At 36.1% G+C, this 12,881-nt stretch overlaps 1 protein-coding gene across 1 annotated transcript in view; it reads left to right on the forward strand.

Moving 5' to 3' along the window:
• Positions 1 to 12,881, forward strand: part of KDM5A (lysine demethylase 5A) — a 52,584-nt gene that overhangs the window by 2,337 nt on the left and 37,366 nt on the right. The window contains exons 3-7 of the mRNA XM_067307327.1: positions 1,080 to 1,202; positions 3,124 to 3,294; positions 3,787 to 3,921; positions 9,316 to 9,421; positions 9,992 to 10,080. Coding sequence (XP_067163428.1) covers positions 1,080 to 1,202; positions 3,124 to 3,294; positions 3,787 to 3,921; positions 9,316 to 9,421; positions 9,992 to 10,080 — 624 coding nt within the window. The remainder of the gene's footprint in view (positions 1 to 1,079; positions 1,203 to 3,123; positions 3,295 to 3,786; positions 3,922 to 9,315; positions 9,422 to 9,991; positions 10,081 to 12,881) is intronic.

A 12,881-nucleotide genomic window follows, 5' to 3' on the forward strand; every position in this document is an offset into this window, starting at 1 on the left:
TGTATTTGCACTGAAACCAGTGCAAACCATCTCTTTGCTCATGATTTGTATCTTGGCGGGTTTATGGATGGGGAGACTTTAGAAACCCGTAGACCACATCAATGTTTATACTTGGCACTGGCAGAGTTTGGGTAAAATAACTGTCCCCGGCTTTGAGAAAAGTCTGGTTTTTATTTTATTACCCAAAATAACCACAAGAGTTTTCACATTCAACTGGAAATGTCTAAAATGGATGCCAAGTACCATGTTGTGTAGTAAGAGCAGCCAGTGTCTGGCCTTCAAAACTTCACAGGCACTGTGTGCGTGTATATGTATATGTGTGTGTCTATATATATATATGTGTATATATATATGTATATATTTCCTCCTAGAATACTTACTGTTGTTCTTAAGTTTCTGGTTACCTTATGCTTAAATACCTTGCTTAAATGCCTCTTATGCCTTAAAATGAAGTGTTATTTTTTTATAGGTTTATTTACAATTGATTAATTTTAAGTTTGAAAAAAGCATGGGAGCTTTCTTGAAAACAGTGCAAGTCCCAGTCTGTCCTGGTTTTTCCTTTCTCTACAACATTTCTCAAAGCTGTGCTCTGTTCATATACCAAAACATCATGTATTATTTGGCTTGTAGATAGATCTCCTTATGGAAAGTGATTTTAATACTCCAAAAATACTCAAGGGAGGAGACCCTTGTGCAGTGTTAAGGCATACAGAAAAACTGTTTATAACTCTTTTTTTAACCTCGTATGTCTGTTTTGATAATTGCTCTTGTGTTTCTCCCTGAAATGCTGATTCTTCTTCAGTGTGTTTTGTCCTCAAAAAGAGAAATTGCTAGGTAGGAGTTTGGCTTATAGGATCCTGACTGTGGAGAGCGAAAGTATATAGAATATTCTATTTTTAAAGATCTGTCTTTTTATTTTATTTTTTTTAACACAGCTAAGAAAAGCATCACTTTCCAGGTTGCATTTTGAAAATATAAACAAATATAAACAAAACTCATCATGTCTTTTCTCAGGACTGTATGGTATTTTCATGCTTTGTTTTGGGAAATACACATTTGTCTTCCTGTATTGATTATAGGCAATGACCAGAGTGAAGCTGGACTTTTTGGATCAATTAGCAAAATTTTGGGAACTCCAAGGATCCAATTTAAAAATCCCTGTGGTGGAGAGAAAAATACTGGATCTCTATGCTCTGAGCAAGGTGAGTAACCAATTGCAGGACTTGGTCAGCCAGGGCCTTCTCTGACCTGAGGTTGTCTTTCATGCAAGCTCAAGAAGCCAAGGAACAGGGACTGCCCAGAAAATACGAAGATTAGTTGAGAGAGGGAAGGAAAAAAAGAAGAGAAGTTCCAAGTATGTGATTGCAAGGTTATGGCAGACATATCAAGCATTTCTGGAATAACTATTTTAATTTCCAATGCAGACAAGTCCTAAGGCTGCCTAGAATTTTTTGCTACTATAGTTATGTTTGGCATGTTGTTTTTCAAAATTTGCGTACAAATAAAATCTTTGTTGGAACTGGTGATTATACTGGCAAAGTATATCTGATAGTATTAACTTGCTTGCTAAAGAAGGCTTGTTACTGTAGCTATAAAGGTAGTTTTCTTTAAGCAAGGGGAGAAATTAAGATGCTTCTAGGTTAGAGCATCAGTTTCCATTCCTCTATTAAAATTTCTTTGTCTTAGGTAAGTGAAAATGTAAATGCCTGAATAGATTTTTCATGTTTAAAAGAAGAAATCATAGCCTTTTTGGGCAATCTGGCATTGTTGATAAAATGCAGACTAAAACTGATAAAATGTCTTTTGGTATTTGAGTTTTTTTATTTTCATATCTACTGTGGTTTGGGGTTTGTATAGTAGTATATCATACTGGCATTGGGAATATTTGGATCACTGCTGGAACATTTCTGTTGTCTAACTGCAGATAGGCAGGTTTTAGCATATTTGGTTGTTTAGTGGTTTCCTAGCCACTGTTCATGTAAAGCTAGCTTTAGAAATCAATCTTTTGTGGACATGTCAAAGCTAAACTGAAATTTAGGAATAGTTTCATTTATACTGTCTTCTTTTTTTAATAATTTGCAGTAACAGTGAGAAAAATAACAATCAAGAAAATTACTTTTTATCTGAGTGCAGCCATCTCGGGTTATAGAAGAGAACAGAAATAACTAATTTATTAGTCACTATCACAATTAGACCTCTGAATTTACCTCAGCCTGAAAAGTAAACCATAGATTTCACTCCAGTAACAAAATGTGTTTTGCTTTGAGGTTTCCAGTAGTCTGTGGAACATTAAGTGTGAAATTTGGCCCTTATGTGTAAAGAAATGTAATGAAAAACTGCACTGCTGTACAAATGCTAGTAATGTAAAATAATATAAATGAAATTACAATCTGTTTGGGTTTTAACTGATTGGTAGTGTAATTATAAAGTGGAAATGCGGGCAGTGGAAATGTGGCTAGTGTTTCAAGGGAAGCAGTTCATATGCTATTGTTATTGTTGCTTTGTGGCAATTAGTTTATTTTTCATTTTATGTAAATGTTAATCATATGTAATCAATGACAGTTCTGTATGTGAATTACTAGACTCAAAACATGTCAAGTGTAACAGCAACTGAGCTGAGTTAATTGGAAGGTGAGTTCAGTTTCTCCTCTTTTTACAGTAGTCCCTCTTCTGTTCAGGTTCTCTAAGAGTTTCTTTAACTCTGAAGTCATGAGCTCCAACAGTTCCCCTCTACCTGGGTTCTGTTTAGAATTGGCTTCACTCCTGGCCGGACTTGTTTTGCATCAGAGTACAAGTCTGATGAGAGTTAATTTTTCAGTTTGTCTGATCGTGGGTTTATATTCTTTCCAACATGTCAGAAATCTTAACTGTTGGACTCCTGTTGTCTGGGACAGTAAATGCCTTATATTCATTTACTAGGAAACTTGTCTTGTTAAATATATTAAGTAACTAGGTTAAATACACTCTTGAAGTACCAGTCCTTCAGGAAGCAAAAGCTAAAATCAGGATTCTGTCGCCCTTTAATAGAACCTTTTAACATTTGGTTGGTTTAATCAATTCTTGGTTTATGCAAGATGGCGAGAGCAACTCCAAGTCGTTAACTTTTTTATTTGTGTGTTTCAGATTGTTGCCAGCAAAGGAGGCTTTGAGGTGGTCACTAAAGAGAAGAAATGGTCAAAAGTGGCAAGTCGGCTTGGCTACCTGCCAGGAAAAGGCACAGGGTCATTACTTAAGTCTCACTATGAACGGATCTTATACCCCTATGAGCTCTTCCAGTCTGGGGTCAGCCTTATGGTGAGACACTTTTCTTTCAGGATGTGAAGATGGGACCCAGTCTGCACATAGAACAATGTTTGTCGTTGTATAAGAAGCTATGACATAGGGGTCTACAGTTTTAAGAAGTTTCAGCAGTGTAAACAAACATATAAACTGCCTCATACTTAGCTGTGGCAGAATAGCACTAGAAGTTGTAATTTGACCTTGTGTAATTTTCTGTTAGACATTTTTCTGTAGGACTTAGATCAACCCTATTGGGATGCAAAATAGGGCAAAGGATGGTGTACTTGATTGAAAAGGTGTCTTTATCTCACTTGGTTAGCTGGCAATTGAGATTCAGTCTCCTTGTTTCAAGTGTGCATAGATTCATTTGCTGCTGGTCCAAATGGTGTGTGTAGTGCTGTGTGACTTCACTCACTGTCCTCTTTCTTAGCAAACAGAATGATTCACAGCCCAAAGAGTTTGATTCCCTGATCAATCAACCTGGTGTCCTGTGCTCTGATCCCCTAGGGCATCCAAAAGCCAAATCTGGACCTTAAGGAAAAAGTGGAGGCTGAGGACCTCAGCTGTGATGCCCAGGCTTCTCCAAAGCAGGGTACAAGAATGAATGTGGTGCTGAAGAGAACCAGACGCGTCAAGTCCCAGGTACCTATGTTACTTGGCCGTTACAGACAGAGATCATTTATTCCTTGTACCAGTACAGTAGCATTGAAAGTGCAACAGCCTTTGGCTGTTGGAGTTCACTCAAATGCACCACGAGGAAGCAGTCTTTGCTTAAATAAAATCCAGAGAAGAATATCACTCTGAGGCCTGGTTTGCTCGTGGTCCTGCACTGTTTAGCTAAAAACTTCTAAAAGCGTTTTTAATTTATTTGCAAGTGGGCTGTGTACCTTGGCAGTGAATATACTGTGAAAACAGAACAGGTAAAAGCCATTTCTAAAATGATGTTGAAGCCTCTGCTTGTGCAGAGTTAGGCAATTTTTTTTAACTTGATTTTTAACATGTGCTTTAGTTACATAAATGCAAACATGTGAGGATAAGTCTTAATTAATTGTGGAAATTGCACTTAGGACTAATTATCTCATGCTGGACAGACTTTTTGTGACAAAAAGATGGTTACGAGGACAGATGGTCAAGGATGACTGGAACTGTGTAGGAATTCCACAGTTTTTCTATTGAAATGCAGTTTCTTTTCATCTGGATTAGTGGTGTTATAGGAACATCTGGTATTTACCAGGCAATAGTTAATCCTAGGAGTAGCTCCCAGTAAATCTCACTTCAAACTGATTTACTGCCGCTTTGAATACTGTATCATTAGAAATAGTCTTGGAGGCTTGTCCTGACATCTCCAGTCCTTCTTTTGCACTATTTTAAGCAGGCCTTCTGATTTTGACAAAGAAATTTTCTATTGGAGATGGTACCCTAAAAGTTTTTAGATCGGGTCCATGTGGCACATTCTAGTGGTTACTTGCTGACTAGTCAGTGGAACATGGGTGAAAGCTGGGTTTATATGTAACCAACTCTTACTCTTTGCCTCATGCCATTCTAGACTTTTTAAACACCATGAAGTTTTCTTAAATGCTGTTAAAATGTCTTTTCAAGTGCATGTTTCTTGTCACTGAGATTTCCATATTTTTACCTTCTGTGAGTATCCCTCTGCTCTTATAAACTGTCATCTTTTTCTCTGATTCAGAGATTCATGTCATGTCATGATTCATTTAGAGTAAATTGTCTTTTTAGTCTTTTTTGTTTTCTTACTGAAGCAGACTTCTTTATTTATGGTAACCATATAAAAATGCATCAGGGAAGCAGTTCAAGGCTGTGATCATACCAGATCTCTGCAATCACGTATCATTAGTGAGCTACCCTGAAAGAAGGAAGAATGCTGCAGGAAATGCTGTAGTCATTCTTTATGTAGAATTCTGCTTTGGATTTGAACCAGTGTTGTGGGATAATGGTAGTATGGCCTTTTTCATACATAGTGGAAAAAATGTTACTACATTAAGATCCTGCGGGATCTTTCTTTCCTGCTGGTTTCAATAGAAAAATGGTACTTCTCATTTTGCCTCAGAAAAATGATTCTGTTTTGATTCTGGCACAGTACAGCTGCTCTATTCCATTTAAAGGACCTGAATTTCAGTGGTGAGAGAGATGATTTTGGACAGCCTGCAAGAAGTATATATATGTGTGTGTGTGTATATTTTCTTTTATAAAAAATGCTTTTTATAAGGTCTGTAGCCACATTTTATTTTATGCATTACAGTTATTAAAATAACTGCAGTTAATTCTTCAATACAAGGGAAACTCATTGCACTCAGACATCCAGGAGAATTTTTTTTGGTGTGTTGGAAGCTGTGTATTATTCTGTTAAGTCAACTCTGGAGCTGGATTTAGAGATAGATTTGTCCTCTGGAGCTGCAAAATGTAAAATTGTAAATATCTGGAAGGAGTTCCAGATAGCAGTGCGACTCCTTATTGTAGATGGGACTCTGTTTATTGTTTGAAGCGTATGCCTGGAATTGTACCAGCGAACATCTAGATAGTGTTCAGAGCACAGGTAATATGCAAGTAATGCCAAAGCCTGCTAGCATTCTGCTCTAGCTAAAACATCTGAGTGGTTATATGTAGTGTGCCGAGTAGTCTGGTGCCTGGGAAATGGGCATGGCTAACTGCGCTATGCTCTGCATCTTCCCTTTACAGATAACTTACCTAAGAATGCGAGATGAATAAGAAAGCAGAAATAATAATCAGAAGTTAGAATTAAACAAAGATCCTCAAAGTGAAAGGGTGGCATATTTTAGAAAAGCAAATTTTGAATTATTAGAGTAAGTAAAAAATGAAAGAAAATAGGCAATGAGAATTCTCCTTTGTGAAAGAAGAGTTGGGAATCTTTGGATGCTAAAATTAAACACCAGTTGACTGTGGTGTCTCTGAATAATAGTGGAAGGAATAGGAAGAGGTTAATTTGGTGATGAGCAATTCTGCTTAAAATTAAATTTAATGCCTTATTCTGTTTCCCTTTTCTCTGAAGAAAGCTATCAGGGGAAAAAAAAGCCTGTTGAAAAGGGCACCTGAAATACTTACTGAAGCCTTGTAAAGAAAAGGGCAAGAAAAAGTAGAATGAATTCAGATTAGGATTTCGGAATAGCCTTTAAGGATAGGTTAAATTTAGGAATGAGGGAATTCTTTCTTGGAAAGAAACAGAATATTTTCACAGATAACCTGTTAGGGTGTATTTTAACTGACAAGGATTTTGTCTAATGAGTTTGCATAAATCATGATTAGTTCTGGAAGAGATGCAGTACTGAAAGAAAATGTACTGTCTTTTCAAAGGTGATTACTGTAAAATGGATATTAACTTTAAGTCCAGAGAAGTTTCTGAAATAATTAAAACAATTCTAAGTAATATATCTGCTTTGAGATTTTTTACAAATTCTGATAGTTTCAGAATAGCAGAACTAATGAAATAAACCTCCCTTTTATGATTTGAGATTTTTTTTTTTCAATGGAAATAATTCTGTGTGAAGCAAAAGAACTCTGGGAGATGCTGACAAATGCTCAGAAAAAAGTATAAATGTTTGGATTTATGGTTGTAATTATTCTGGTCTTATGTATAGTTGGGGGAGTGGGCAAGCAATTGTTCTGAAGTTGATGAAGAGAGGACATCTTAAGAACATATGTGTTTGAATCCAGTCTAATAGGATCATGTTATTGAATTCTCTCATACAAGAAAAGCCTTTGGGTTTTACTTTCAGTTGAGAAGGCAAAAGAAAGAGATGTCTGTCTGTATCCTTCAGGAAAAAGTGGAGCTGAGAATAGAATTCCAGTTTAATCAAGTTCATTTTTGCTTTTTGTTACATGTAAAAATAGAATGGAAAAGCATGGCTGAGTTCTGTGCCGCTAGCAATGTGAAAACGGCAAGGAAGGCAAGATGTCTGTTGCCATGTGTTTGCAGTTTTGAGTTTGGTGTTCTTATGCAGTCTTGACTGCAGTCTTCCTGTGCAGTCTTCACTGCAGAAAGCCTACTCTTTGAGGGTCCTGAAAGGTTTCATGTATTCACAACTTAAACTTTTAGTCAACAGGTACCATTTGTGAAGTTTTGTAAGAATCTGATTTTTTTAAAAATACATTTCCATTTCAATATGTAACTTGCTCTTTTAAAAACTATACCTTTTTTCACCTAGGCCCGAGTGGATTGCATCCACTTAGGTTTAATGGAATCAGAATAAATCTTGGCAATAGATTCATGAAACTATATTTTGGTAATGCATTTCTAAACAAAATTATAAAACTGAAGAGAGGTTGCTGCACATAAATGATTTACTTTTAGTAAATATGATAACTAAGTTATTTTTCAGGTATCATCGAGAAGATTGTCTCAGGTCACAATAGCAGGAGGGATAAATTGCAGAGGTCATTAATGTTACTGAAATGATGGAGAATTATACTGTGTTGAGGAATGTTATATGGGGTGATTGTGTCAAGTTCTGTTAGTTGAGAGAATGGATGTACTGTGGGAAAATGGGAACTGAGGGGCTGTGAAGTCGAAAAGTTGAATTTTCTCAACGTTGCTCAAGGGTATTTATAAGTGATGTTTATTTTTTGTTTTATATTATTTGAAAGTGAAGGTCTCCATGTTGTAGGCTTTCCTGTTCAACAAAAAATAGTCAGTGTTTCCTCATGTTTTATCAGCCAAAAAGTGAAAAATTCTTAAGAAAAATGTGTTTCAGCCAGTTAGAGTGCAGTTTCAGACCTCTTTTTAAAAAGATCACATTGGTAATATACATCTAAATTGAAAAGAATTTTATGGCAGCATAAAATTCATAAATATTCAAAATTAGAAAATCAGCGATAGTAAGTTTGGAAAGATGCAAGGTAGCACAGTGAATGCTGCTATACACAATTCAGTGGGAGCAGGGACTCTAAACATCACTGAAATATTTCTGCAAGTCATAATGACTAGCAGATTAGATTTTTTTTAATGTGTTCTTGCAGCAAGAAAAGCAACTGATTTAGGCTGAATGCATGAGAATTATCTTTGAATTCTTTTTTCAGACTTTTTCAGAAAGTTGTTTTTCTTGTTTTTCTTGTTATTTTTTTTTATGTACAGAACAGTGAGATGTGATCGCTGTGAGCTTAGATAAAAGCTGTAACTGAATGTCTGCTGCAAGGGAGCTTGTTTCATAGGTGGTATATCAGGCCATAATTCTGTAGAGAATAGCTGGTGAAGTATCATCAGTAAGTTACTTGCTTTAGAATTAAACACTTGCCTTCTAAATTGATGGGCTTACTGACATCTTTTAAGATCACTGAATTTCAGGATAGTGAATGAACAGAATTTAGTGGTCTCCTATACCAGCTCAGAAAGGATTTTCAAAGCGTAGGGAGGCAGCATAAGAAAAACACCAAGGTAACTGCACTGCAGATACAACAGGATATCGAGGTTCTTTTTGCTGTTAGGGTAGTGGCAGTGATGTGGGAAAATGAGCCTGATCAGTAATGGGAAACAGGAAGAAGTTGAGTTGAATGGGATACTTTAGAGAACAGCTGAACACTGGCAGGGGCATGGAGTTGTGTCACTTAATAGGTCCTTTCATCTCTAATTCTGAGACTGTAAGGGCACTGTGAGTAGCTGTGTTCTGCGAGAAATGTAGTCATAACATTTCATCACACATCAACCCCAGCCAAACTTAAGGAAACAGATTGGAATTCATAAGGGTTATATGTATGTATCCACTTAAGCAGATAAAAGCTCCTGTTGAAACAGGATAAGTGTTAACATTGAAGCCCTTTTCCTGTATCATGGTGATTTTTGGAAAACACTGCTGTGGCATTCTTATTTATTGCTGGATTTCAGACCTAGTCCTCTTGTTTGCTTTATAGGTGATCTTCTGTAGTTTCTGTAATACTACATGGGAAATGATGTGGAAAGTTGAGACAACTGTCCCTGCACTGCCACCCTTGTGTTTCCTTTCTTCTGCTGAACTGATGTTGGGTGTTACGGGAGAGTAAAATATGCTGATGTGGTCTTATTTTTAGGTGGAAGCAGGAGAAATGAGTAGAAATACTGAACTAAAGAAGTTGCAGATCTTTGGAGCTGGACCCAAGATGATGGGACTGGCATTGGGAGCAAAGGATAAAGAGGGTAACTAAATCTTGAGTTTATCACTTTGTAAAGTAAGGAGCAAAATAGCCTGGAACAGACTGTTAAATCTTTCTGTACGTCTCTAGAGACAACAGTAAAAAGAAAGTCATTATAACTGGAAAAAGAAAGCTAAATATTTTAGGGTTTAATTCATGAGAGAGATTTAGAGGATGCTTCATGTAATGTGGCATAGTTTCAGCTCTTTATGTATTATATAGTAATCATAATGATTAAGCAACTTTTGCATGTACTGAGGGACTGGAAATGAAAACAAGATTTGAAAATTTTGACATTGTTCATACTAGCTTACTGTTCAAATTATGAGTGTAATTTACACTGTTTCCTGAGGCAATTGGATCACCTGTGAGGATCAGCAAAGTAAGTTTTCATAAACTGTGTTTATTTTAGATTGGTGTAGTTGACCAGGTATAGCAAGGCATTTTGGCTCTCTCTGAACTATAAGATGGTTTCTGATATGTAAAGCAGGATGCTAGGGTGGGCATCTGTGTTGGTTTTGCAAATTGGATCTATCTTTATGTGATATTAATAACAATTTTATTTTACTTCAAGATGAGGTGTCGCGAAGACGCAAGGGAACCAGATCAGAAGCATTTGGAATGCAGATGAGGCAACGCAAAGGAACTCTTTCTGTCAACTTTGTAAGTTTGATTCCTTTGCAGTGGTTTCTGATGATATGAAGTTCATTTATTTACTAAGGTTATTTAGGAGGATTTTTCTCTGTTCTTGGAAAAAGATGAATGGATGAACCGTGAAGCAGATTATTCTGATAGCGTGGGAAGAATGAACAATATTTTGAACAATGATACATACTTTAGGTTAAGATTTTGGTTTTGATCCTTCAGACAGGAAGGGTATTATAACATGAAGGCACTTACTGACCATGAGTTCAAGGCCTTGCTTTGGCACACTTTTTTTACATACCTTCAGCACCTCACTTTCTGTTCGCTTCAGCTCCCCTTTTGTAGAACAATTATAATAATACTTCTCTTTTTTAAAAAGGTATTTTGAGGTGCATCAGTACTACAGCATTTTGGTTTTTAGCAACTCCATCTGTCCATACCTCAAACTACTGTTTTGTGTTTAAACTAGCCATTTCATTTCATAAGCCCATTCAAGAGAAAATTAAGAGGAACCATTAAGGGGAAAAATAAAAAGTTTAGCACTCTGATGTTTGAGCTTGGAAAAGCAGTATATAGTTTTTCTTAATCACTTTCATAGTTCATGTGACTTTGCTTTTAAACTGCCATAATTTAGCATATGTACACAATTGCGGATGAAGATGCATGCTTTTGATGTCTCAAGAAATGAGGTTTTAAGCTCTTCAAAAAACTAATAGTTGTACTTTTTCTGTTAGCCTGAGAACACTTAAAAGAGTTTGTGGTTATTTTAAATTTTGACCATAGAAGGCCAAGGCAATGAAAAGTCTCAAGTAATCACATTTTTCTATGCAGAAATGCCTCCTGGGAAAGAACATATGGGAAGAGTTGGATGCTTAAAAGCAGATCACTGTACTATTGTAGCTAAGTTAGAATTTGTGTGACTTCTTAAATTTGTTTTTTGAATTGTGTTACTACCTCAGAGTATATGGTATTCCTAGTCTGTGTAGGTGTTGTCATCATTTTGTTTTTTAAAGTATACTTCTGTTTAAATATTTTGTCTAGTCTCTGTTTCTTTGTAGAAAACAGTAATTGTTTTCTATTTCTATTTACTCCTATTCATAAGAGAAAATGAAAATACTGCAGCAACAGAACTGCTGTTTTGCGGTTGTATTGCCATAACTGTAATCATGTGAAATTTTGTGACTTGGTACCTTGTAGGTCCTCATTTGTTTAATACTTGGATAAGAGACCTTCAAGGAAAGTAGTCTTTGAAGTGCATGTGATATATTAGCCTTATACCTTCTATCTGAAAAAGTGTGCTGCAGTTTTGTTTAAACTTTCCCTCATCTATTTATTTTGTGTTTATGTAAAATGGTAACTGTGAAATAATGTATACCTTCTTTTACTTTTTATCCCCCCATGTCTTGAAATATATGTATCTCAATCATCTTAGTCTTACTGTGTTTTAATTGCGTAGCTGGAAGGCTTATTTGCGGTTACTCTGTAATCACAGATCTGCTTGTTGTGAATATGTATTTCAATGCAGTCTTTATATTTGACAAATCATCACATGGACTGATGTAAAAAAGATTGTTTATGTTCATAAGAATTTGGAGGGAAGAAGGTATAATCAGCAAGAGTATAATTCCAGGGTAATGCTTTTAATTTTGGAAAGAGGACCTGGAAGCGTGTCTGCCCACCTGTTCTTCTTCCTTTTATATACATGAGACAAAATGCTTAAGATAGACATGATCTTCCTTGAAGGTTGAGTTTAAAAAAAAAAAAAAAAGGTGAGAAATGGTGGATTTCTTAATAGAACTGCATTATTTTGAAAATTGTTTCTTGAGAAACTTATTGAGCAGTCTTCTATTTGAGAAGTGTATTACTGCATAGCTAGGAAGTTGCATATTTGACTAGGCTGGCGTAACTAAGATGGGGTTGACTTCAAGTACTTGACACAGCTATGTGAACCTAATCAGCTGAGAAGCATACACTTTTTTGTGACAGTTTGACTAAAAAAAGGGGGGGGAGGGGAGAAACCCCACCCCCCCACCCCCAAAACAACCCTACCACTTCTAGTGGATTTTTGAGCTGTATGAGGGAAATAAAACATAGCCTGGATCACACAGTGACTGAGGAGAGTAGTGGGAGAATTTGGAACAAGTGTTGTTCATGATATTTTTGTTGTTAAATGCTTATACATAGGATAATTTTTAGCTGTGATAAAGCTAAATTAAATAAAACACAATTTCATCATTCAGATTACATTGCAGATCTTCAGTACCATAATAAATGTTAGTTAAGTATTTTCAGATGAAAATATTTAATACTGTGAGTATCTCTGGAAAAGGCATGAGGCAACAGCAAAGAAAAAATCTGATGATGATGTTTCTCTTGGTCCCTTAGGATAGGTCCCAGTGTTGTTCTTCTTGAGAGGTCATCCTGGACAGACACCCTAAAAATTATTTACTAGAGTGTTGGGATTAATTCTTTTATCCTGTTATTTGGAGTTCTTATGTGTTATTTTGGAGAACAGGAGAAAGGAGTTAGTACCTTTATATGTGGTTTCCTCTTCTTCCCCTTGAGATTTTTAGTTTAAATTTTGCAGGTGTGGTTTTCTATCATATTTTCTTGCCCATTGCAAATATGATGACAGTATTGTTCCTAATGATAGAATGTATGTTTCTGAAATAGTTTTGGAGATACTCTTCAGCCATGTGCCCTCTGTAGGGTTTTAATTTGAACTGTTTTTCATTACTGAGTCCTGAAGGAGAGAGAACATGAAGTTCTAAACATCATAACCTACTCTTTTGCCTTAGAATGACATAAATGAACTGGCG

The sequence above is a fragment of the Apteryx mantelli genome, chromosome 1 (assembly GCF_036417845.1).
Source record: "Apteryx mantelli isolate bAptMan1 chromosome 1, bAptMan1.hap1, whole genome shotgun sequence".
Taxonomy (NCBI): Eukaryota; Metazoa; Chordata; class Aves; order Apterygiformes; family Apterygidae; genus Apteryx; species Apteryx mantelli.